The 10,519-nt window shown below is 35.5% G+C and overlaps 1 protein-coding gene across 1 annotated transcript in view; it reads right to left on the bottom strand.

Moving 5' to 3' along the window:
• Window positions 1-10,519, bottom strand: part of LRP1B (low density lipoprotein receptor-related protein 1B) — a 2,414,068-nt gene that overhangs the window by 1,224,196 nt on the left and 1,179,353 nt on the right. The window contains exon 16 of the mRNA XM_006880809.1: window positions 8,200-8,340. Coding sequence (XP_006880871.1) covers window positions 8,200-8,340 — 141 coding nt within the window. The remainder of the gene's footprint in view (window positions 1-8,199; window positions 8,341-10,519) is intronic.

The raw sequence follows: 10,519 nt of genomic DNA on the forward strand, positions 1-10,519 counted from the left end.
CAACAAGAAAAGCAATACAACAGAACTACAGAATTCAAAGGCATAACTCATTTAATAAAATAATCCTCCAAAATCACTTACATAGTGCTTGAATAACATCCGGGAGACCCCAGAATGAATTCCTATATTCTGAGTTCTTTGCACTGTATGAAAAAGAGACCATATCTCTAGGAGGTGGGTAGGAATAGTAGTTTTAATTCATTTAGTAATTTATTTATTCATGGGCCAGATTATGTATTAGCATTGTAGTTAACAAAGCTGATCAAAGAGAAATAAGTAAAAAGTTGAAATGTGACTTGCTAACTACCACACTAACAAATTGTGCAAGAGTTGACTCTCAGTTGTGTTGGGAATAACTTTTTGATGTCCAAATATGGCTGCTTTACAATCTAGTGGGTTAGGAGTTGCGTTGCCAACCAAAAGATTGGTGGATAGATAATCTCCTCCTGTGTAATTTATAGCCTTGGAGATCCTGTTGTAGAGCTAGTTCTGTGTCAGTTCTGAATCAACAGCATGCAAAAAGGCTTTTCATGGTGGTACTTATGAGTTAATTTCAATGCAAAATAACCAGTGTACAAAAGACGGAATGTTTGTCCAGTGCTGTGGCAGCCTCACAATTTCTAATGTGCTCAAGTGCATTGTAACAATCATGGTATAACTCCAACTGCTTCAGAGTCTTCCTATCCTTTACTGAACTTTTGTTTTTCCAAGCATGATGCCTTTCATCAGGGACAAGCCTTTCGTAACTGTATGTACAAAGTATTTTGAGATATAGTCTCATCTTCCTTACTTCCAAGAAGCACTCGGATCACACTTCTCCTAAATAAAAGATCTGTTTGTTATTTTGGCGATCCATGGTAGATTCAAAGGCAACATTTCTTCTTCAGTCTTCTTTATTCATTGCTCTACTTTTACATATGTGAAAATACTATTGCTTGGATCATGTTCACTTTTGTATTTCATATAAGCATCCTTGCTTTTAAAGATGTCATGACAGCACATTTGCTCAACACAGTAGATATTTTGATTTCTTGACAACAGCTTCCATGCCTGTGACTGTGATTATGACTATGTTTAACTGATGTTGATCCAAAGTATAGACACCAAGGTCTGTACATATAGCCTTTGATCTACTTCAGTAAGTACTTTAAATCCCCACCATTTTAAGCAAACAAGCTTCCATCATTTGGGTAATGTAGGTTGTTGAAGTCTCAGTTCTGATTTCATACAGTTCATTATTTTTATTATTTGTTTATTGCACATATTCAATATGTGTGATCAAAGGGAACAACTTTGCAAAACACTTTTATACTATATGGTTTCACTTTGTTCTGTTTGAACAATTTCTTCTGCCTATGCACAGGTACGACATTACCACAGTTAAGTGTCCTGGAATCCCTACTCGTTTCAATGTTACTCATTATTTATTATTATCCACAGAGTCAAACATCTCCTACTTGCTATAAAGAAAACATAAACATCATTCTAGCATTCTCTGCTTTCCCTAGGATATTAGCAATGACCAGGCTCATTATAAGTCCTTTTCTGAATCCAGTTTGTATGCTAGAGGTTTCCTGTTAATATACCATGACATCAGGTTGGGTTTTTTTTTGCTAAACTTTTGCAAAATTTATTTTTGTATGATATTAATTAATTTCATCATTAATTAATTAATTACATCATTTTGGATGGATTTTTTTTAAATGTCACATATATGGATCTCTTGCAGTGGGTTGGTCAAGTAACTGTCTTACAAATACCATGAAACACAATTAATAGCAACTGACTCGTAGCAATTCCACGTAGAGTAGATCTAAAACTTCCCCTATCCTGTGCCATTCTCACAATCTCCAACATGCTTAGTCTATTGTTACAGTCACTGTTATCAGTCTAGCTTGGTCAAGATCTGTCTCCATCTTTCCTAGCAAGTGTTTTTCCAAGAACTGACTCCTCCTACAACATGAGCAAAGTACATGAGGCAAAATTTTACCATCTTTACCTCTAAAAAGCACACTGAATGCAGTTCCTCCAACCAAGATGGAATATAACATGAAGTATCTTATAAGCAAACCAATGAAATTGAGAACTTATCATTGTAGTTATACAATAATTGTAATGACAGAATCAGATTTTGTTCTTCTTTCCTTTCATGTAGCAATGTGGGAAGTTTTATATAAGGAAGAAATAGATTAATTCATCTACTGAATTAATCTTGTGGAGCCAAATTTAGTCAACAGGATTTGACTAACAGGTGAATCATAAAACTAGTTATCTAAGAAACTTCTGGTGGCCCAGTGGAAAGAAGTTGCTCTGCCAATCCTAAGGCATGCAGTTTGAATCCACCAGCTACTCAATGAGAGAAAGATAGGCAATCTCCTCCTGTGAGATTTACAACCTCTGAATATCTACTGAAACACCAGTCATGAATCAGTTCTGACTGATGGAACACCAGAACAAGAAAGAGTTAAAAGAGATTAGAGTTTACTTCCAGAGTGATTATAAAATGTCTACAGAAGATATTACTTCAGTATCACTCATAGTGAAAGCATGGATGAATGAATGGAAAGAAATAACAATAATTAAGGAAAATACTAACTACAAACTTCAACAATATAATGAACATTACAAATACAATGTTCTTACACTCACATTTGGTATACTTTGTCCTCTTTTCTGATTTCATGGAGTACTTTCAACTATCTGAGATACTACATACTACATTTTAAAATTTACTGTACATTTCCTTCACTATGGTACATTGTATATCCATTAGAATATAAAGAATTTTTCTTTGACTTTTCAAAGAGGAGAGAGAACTTGGGGGAAGGGATGGGCAGGGAGAAAAATGCAACAATGAGGAAAATCCAAAATCTCTGGAAACATTCATTAAAATTAATAAAATAAAAACAAAAAATGAAAAAAAAAAACCCCAAACATTAAGGGCAAGTTTTAAGTTTTGTTTGTTTTCTTTTTAGGCTCTGTAAGAATTACTGATACATAATAGCATGCAACATTTACTGACTAAATGAATGCCTTGTACATTGAGTAAATAAATGCTTTTTTTCACAAATAGAAGCTGCCAAATTATACTTACAAAAATTATTGTCTTGTTTGTATAGGGTTTTGGAACAATTTTTCAGAAAATTCACCAAATAAAAGATAGAAAAGGGTTTCTTTAAATGCAGTGTTACTTTGGAAAGGAAACGTGAATTTCTTTTTCTGCAACAATATTTTATTTTAATATGTATAATTTCCCTTTCATGAAATAATAAAAAAAAAGAACCATATGAAAATACCCTTCTGAGTTAGAAGAATGAAACTCGCACAAAAATGGAAGCATGGACCTGAAAGATTAATATATGAATATCATATTGAAACATTTATGTTCTCACTAGGCATTGGCTCCCTTGTGAATTCAGAGAAAGCTTTACCTAGGGAGCACTCATTAAAGCCAAGAATAAATGCAGAGAGAGGGAAGAATGTGGCTGTTAACATAATCACTTAATGACATATCATTTATGTAAAAAAGTATACAAAGAAATCAGAAATCATTACTACTAGTTGAAGTGCTCCTTCCACCCAACTTACAGCTAGCTTATTTGGGTATAAGCTGTAAGATAGTACTACATACAATTTATTGTGATATTCTTACTTTTCCATATGTATAATAATGTGGTGAGAAATTTAAAATATTGAAATGACAGTCCAGTTTTGCTAATTCAAATTTTTGCTCTCAATTATTTATCATTTATCTCTCTATTATTTATAATTAACATTTGAAAAATGATTCTAAATCCATAATTTTAGAATTTTTATCCCAGATAAATAATTGCATGTAGTCACACATCTTCGTATAACTATATCTGAATTTTTACCATATATCTATAAATATATGAGATATATGTAGCTATACAAAAGATATATAGGTATCTATGAGATCTCTCTCTCTCTCTCTCTCTATCTATCTCTCTCTCTGCCAGCCCTAGTGGCCTAGTGGTAACAAGCTATGCTGAAATCCCAAAAGTATGCAGTTCAAACCCACCACTTGCTCTGTGGTAAAAAGATAAGCAATCTCTTTATGTATGATTAACTGCCTCTGAAAACATGCTGGAGGGTCAGCTATGGAGCACTTATGACTCCAACACACAAAACAATATATATACTGTGAAGTCAGAATTCACCCATAGCTGACTCTGCAGTGGGTTTTAGAAGTATTTCAGAAGCAGTACATTGTATTGGAGGAAATTGTCCCTTTTTCTCCAGTAGAACAGCTGGAGGATTTTAACTACTTGCACTTAGGTTAACTATATAACGTGTTACCACTAACATCAATTCCAAAAAATGTAAAGATTTATTTGTCCAATGTTTGTCCCTAAGCATATAACAATACTTTGGCCTCTAAGCATTATGATACATGGTGAAGAGATTAAGATTGTTAACAACTTTATTTGCTTGGCTCAATCAACAATATTAGTTCCAGCAGCCAGGAAATCAAGAAATAAATTTCATCGGGAAAGTTGGCTGTCAGGAACTTCTTCGGAGTACTGAAGAGCAACAGGAAATCAAGAAATGAATTTCATCGGGAAAGTTGGCTGTCAGGAACTTCTTCGGAGTACTGAAGAGCAACGATATCAGTCTGGAGACTAAAGTATGCCTGATCCAGGCCATAGTCTTCACAATTGCTTGCTATGCATCAGAGAGCTGAGCAATGTCTAAGTATGATAGAAAGAGAATTGATGCCATTGAGCTGCGGTGCTGGAGGTTGAATATACAATGGACAGCTAAGAGAACAAACAGGTTCACCCTGGAGAGATGAATAGATAAAATGACTGGGGTAATGAAAGTAGGTGTGTCAGAGACCGTGAAGTTGACATAGAGTAGAACAGGTTTCAGTGCTGTTGTACATAGGGTCGCTGTGAGTCACGAGTGACTCACAGGCACATGACAACAACAAGAAGAAATTTCAGTTAGTATATTAAGAAATTATATCCACAAATATTTTACCAATGTGTATTCTGTAAACCCAAGTTAAAAAAATAATATTTCTACCACAAGAAATAAAATTTGTATATGAGTAAATGATTAGTGTATAAGTAGTAGCTAAAGTGAAGATAAAAAAAACTTTTCAAAAAAAAATCTGAATCTTTCATACAGGTTTCTTGCCACCACTAAGCATGTAAAACTAAGTAATAACTTACTCCAAACCATGGAAGGCAAAATTACCGAGGAGAAATGGACTGACCGAATACCTGCTGTACAAACAAGTTTGCTTTGTTGTTTTCAGGTCGCATCAACTTAACTGTAATTCATAGTGACTAAATGAACAACAGCTGGGAAATCTGCCATATGCTGCCCCATCTTTACTATATCTGAGATAATGGAAGCTGTTGTTACACTATTATCAGTCCATCTTGATTGGGATTTTCCTCTGTATTTCACTCTATACTTCTCCTAGTATGCTGTTTCATTGGGTCCCCCCCACCCCAAAGACAGGTAAGATGTTTCTCCATCCTTCCTTCTAAGGAGTATCCTGGTTGTACTTCTTTGAGACAGAATTGTTTGTTCTTTTGATCTTTCATGGTACTCTTCTCCAATACCACCACTCAAAGATAGAGATTTTTCTTCATCATTCTTATTAATTTTCTAACACTCAAGTTTATAGGAATCAATTTAAAAGACCATGTATTAGAGAAGATGCACCTTATTGTTGTTGTTAAGTGTCATAGAATTGTAGATGTCTCATAGCGACTTTATAAACAAAAGGCCTAAGCACTGTTCAAAGAGTTTCCGGAGGCAAGCCATTTCAGAATTGGATGCCACTCCTGCTTCCAAGCTTGTTTTATTTGGGAAGCTCCACCAAACACTGTCCACCATGGGTAACCATTATCATATTTGGCACATCAGTTTCACAGTGTTAAGTATCACAGCAACCATGAGTTACCTTGTTGTTGTTGTTGTTGTTATTATGTGCCTTCGAGTTGCTTGCGACTCATAGTGACCCTATGTACCAGTCCTTGACCCTCTGCAACAAGCACTTCAGGTCCTCCTCAGTTTCAGCAAGCAGGCTTGTGTCATCTGCATAATGCAGATTGTTGATAGATCTTACCTTAGTGTTTAAATAATATCTTCATTTTTCAGCACTTTTGGAGTTAATCTTTACAGATTTTCCTAATGTAACACATCTTTTGATTTCTTAATTGCTGTTGCCATAAGAGTTGATTGTGGATCCAAGTAAAATGAAATCACAGACAACTTCAATCTTTTCTCCACCCAGGATGGGGTTGCCTATTAGTCCGGTGGTGAGGAAATTTTTTCTTGATGTTGAGTTGTATTCCATATTGATGTTAAAGACTTTGCTCTGTAGAAAGTGTGTCTCGGTTTTCTTTCAGTAAGCCATGTTGTGTCATTTGCATAACACAGATGGTAGACAAGCTACTTCTAAACCTGATATTAAATTCTTCAGACCACATTTTGACCATTTACATACATAAAGACTGAATAGGTATGGAGGAAGCACACTACTCTGGTATGTGATTTACTGATTTTAAACTATACCATGGTTCTCTATTCTGCTCTCACAGAATAGCTTCTTTTTCCATATTTCACACATGTGCAATTAAATGTTTTGGGATTCCTATTCTTTTCATTATATTCATATTTTGTTATTATTTTTATGTGACATTGAGTTGTTTGAGACTCCTAGCTACCCTATACACAACAACTCTGACCTCTGTCCTATCTGGGGTCAACCTCACTCTCTCTGAGACCCCTACACCATTAATTACTCCATCAATCCATCTCCTCCAGGATATCCTTCTCTTGTACTGTCCCTCGGGCCTTCCAAGCTTGATGTCCTTCTCCAAGGACTGGTCCATCCTTGCAACATGTCTAAAGTACATAATACAGAATTTCAAAATCTTTTCCTCTAAGGAACAACTTGGTTTCACTCTCTTCAAGACAAACCTATTAGTTCTTTTGACAGTTCATAGTATATTCAATGTTTTTCTCCAGAACCACAACATGAGGCAATCATTCTTCTTCCATCATCCTTAGTCATTGTTCAGCTCTCTGACGCTTTGCAAGTGATTTCAAAGACCATGGCCTAAACCAGGTGCACCTTAGACTCCAGACTGATATCATTACACTTTCGCACTCTGAAGAGGTCATTTGACACCAGATTTTACCAGTGCAGTTCATATTTTGATTTCCTGACTGCTGGTGCCAAGAGTATTGATTGTAGAGCCAAGCAAGGTGAAACTGTTAACAATCTGAACCACTTTTCCATCTATCGTGATGTTGCCAATTGACCCAGTGGCGAGGAATATTTTCTCAGTGAGTGTTGAGTTGCAATCCATATTGAAAGCTGCATTCCTTGATCTTTTGCCACAAGTGCTTCATATCCTCTGCAGCATGGGTAAACAAGGCTGTGTCATCTGTATAACACAGGTTGTAGATGTGTCTTCCTCCAATCTTAATGCCACATTTCTCTTCATAAAGTCCAGCCTTCCAACTGATTTGTTCTGCATATAGATTTGAAAAGGTATGACGACAAGATGTATTCTTGACACACTCCTTTCCCAACTGCAAGCCACGCTGCATTTCCTTGCTCTGTTCTGACAACTGCTTCTTGACTCAGGTATCGGTTTTGCATAAGCACATTCTCATGTTCTGGTATTCCCAATCTTCTCACACTTTGTTGTGATCCAAACAGTCAAATGCCTTTTCAAAGTCAATGAAACACAGATAGACATTCTGCTTTCAGGCAAGATCCATCTTGGCATCTGCTATGATGTGTCTAGTGTAATGGTGTCTTCTAAACTCAGTTTATATTTCTGGCAGTTCTCTGGTACTGTTACCATCATTTTTATATAAATTTCAGCAGGATTAAGCTTGTGTCTGTTATTGGTGATATTATTCAGTAATTTCCACATTCTGTCTTATCTTCTTTTGGGGAATGGGGAGAAATGTGGCTTTCTTCTGGCCAGAAGCAAAATAATACTAAATTAGTCAGGAAATATGGAAAAACTACTATTTTAAAACATTGTAAAAGAAATAATCTAAAGTCTATTCTCTTTGTAAAAGGTGATGAAAAGTTTAATTGAATTCTAATCAAATATATCTATCTTTCAGATTATAAAACTTTTTGATAATTCAACATTCAGTGATTCATGAAAATATTAAATTGATTAAAGGACATACAACAATTTACTGAGTCTTCATCACTTCCGTCTAGGCAGTCATCATCACCATCACATTTCCACCGAGCCTGGATACAGTGTCCATTTCTGCAGCGAAATTCTCCAGTTTTACACATGTGAGGTAGTACTTCCTCAGGATTAACTAGGTCAAAACAAAAGCAAACACAAGATACATGAAAAAATTATCTAAAATCAGTGCATTAAAATGCATATTTCATTATAATAGCAAAATCCTTTCTGAAGTCACTTTATAGAAAAGAATATTGTGTTAATAGTTAACTCTACAAAGAGGAAATGACATTTTTCTGACAATAATTATCCCACTAAGACTTTTAAGAATTTATTTTAAAGAAACTATTTTATTCATTTATTTTTTAATTATTAAAATAAAAAAAATAATTTACATTTTGATTGAAATTTACTTACTTTGAAATTGTTTTCATTCAAAATCTCATTGCAAAAATATATGATTTGGATATTAAAAAAATTATGACTTTTATAGCTATATTCCTTGATAATGCATCAAAGTAAATGGGGTAACAACATACAATATTAATGGTTAGACAAATTTAGTCTCTGTATGTGGAAGGACACCTACCCTCATTACTCCAGTCACTGAATCAATCCATCTCAACAAGGGCCTTCCTCTGCTGCACTGTCCCTCTACTCTCCCAAGCAGGCCATCCCTCTCCAAGGACTGATCCCTCATCGTAACATGTTGAAATCATGTCAGATCTTCAGAATCCTTGCCCCCAAAGAGTAGCCTAGTTTAACTCTCTCCAGAACAAACTTGTTTCTTATCCTAGAAGTCCTTGGTATATTCAGTACTCTTCAACATCAATTCTCCCTCTCTTATCCCTAATCATTGTCCAGCTCTCTGATGCATAACATGTGATTACAAGACCATGGCTTGGATAAGCTGCTCCTTATTCTCCAGACTGACACTGCTGCTCTTCAGTACTTTAGAGAGGTCTCTGACAGCAGACTTCCCAATGCAATATGTCTTTTAATTTCCTGATTGCTGGTGCTAAGAGTGTTGGCTGGGGAGCCAAGCAAACTAAAGATGTTAACAATCTCAATCTCTTCACCATATCATTATGCTGCCAATGGGCCTAGTAATGAGAATCTTTGTTTTCTATCCATATTAAAGGCTGCAATCCTTGACTTTCTGCAGTAAGTGCTTCAGGTCCTCCTCAGTTTCAGCAAGCAGGTTTGTGTCATATTGCAGGTTGTTGACAAATCCTCCTTCAACCCTGATGCCACATTTCTTCTTATATAGCCCAGCCTCCCAGAGAATCTGTTCTGCTTATAGATTGAAAAGGTATAGAGATAGGACACATATCTGGTGTACACCTTCCCAATTTTGAACCATGCAGCATTTCCTTGCTCTATTCTGATGACTGCCTCCTGCTCCAGGTATAAGATTCACATACGCATTATTATATATTCTATGATTCTCATTCTTCTCAGAGTTAGCTACAGTTTGTTATGATCCACACAGTCAAATGTATTTGTATAGTAAATGAAACATGGATGGACATTCCTCTAGTACTCTCTGCTTTCAGTCAAAATCCATCTAACATTAGCTACAATATTTCTAGTACCACAGCCTCTTCTAAACCCAGCTTGCACTTCAGGCAGTTTTCTGTTGATGTGATGTTCCAGTAGTTTCTGGATAATCTTCAGCAGAATCTTAATCACACCTGATATTAATGCTATTGTTCAATAATTTCCATACTCTGTTGGATCACCTTTTTTTTTTTTTTTGAATACAGATCTCTTCCAGTCAATTGGCCAGATTGTTGTCCTCTAGATTTCTACGTGCAACTTGAGCACAGCTAGGGCAACATCTGTTTGCTGAAATATATCAATTAGTATACCATCAACTCCTGGGGCCTTGTTTTTTGCCAATTCTTTAGAGCATCTTGAATTTCTTCCTTCATCACCACAGGCTCTTTCTTAAATGTCGTTTTATAAAATTCTTCTGTGTCTGCCAATTCCTTTTGGTATAATGACTCAGTGTGCTCTTTCCATCTAGATCAGGGTTTAAGGCCATTGAACATAGGGTCTCTAAGAGTCTCAGGTGACTCAGTGGCACATAACAACAGTGGAAGGAAAACTTAAATTCTACCCAGAGTTCAGGAAAGTTAGAATTAATGAAAATAACATTTATGTATCAAAATGTATGCAGTAACTGTTTTTTTATCCATATTTCATAATGTCTAATCTCAGCCTAATATGAGTTTGAGCCTACTTTTGTTTGTTTTCATTTTTTAAGTTTTTTATATTGATTTATATACAGAAACAAACAGGTTTGTCCT

Source organism: Elephantulus edwardii, unplaced genomic scaffold (genome assembly GCF_000299155.1).
Source record: "Elephantulus edwardii isolate Elephantulus edwardi_28Jun2011 unplaced genomic scaffold, EleEdw1.0 scaffold00010, whole genome shotgun sequence".
Taxonomy (NCBI): Eukaryota; Metazoa; Chordata; class Mammalia; order Macroscelidea; family Macroscelididae; genus Elephantulus; species Elephantulus edwardii.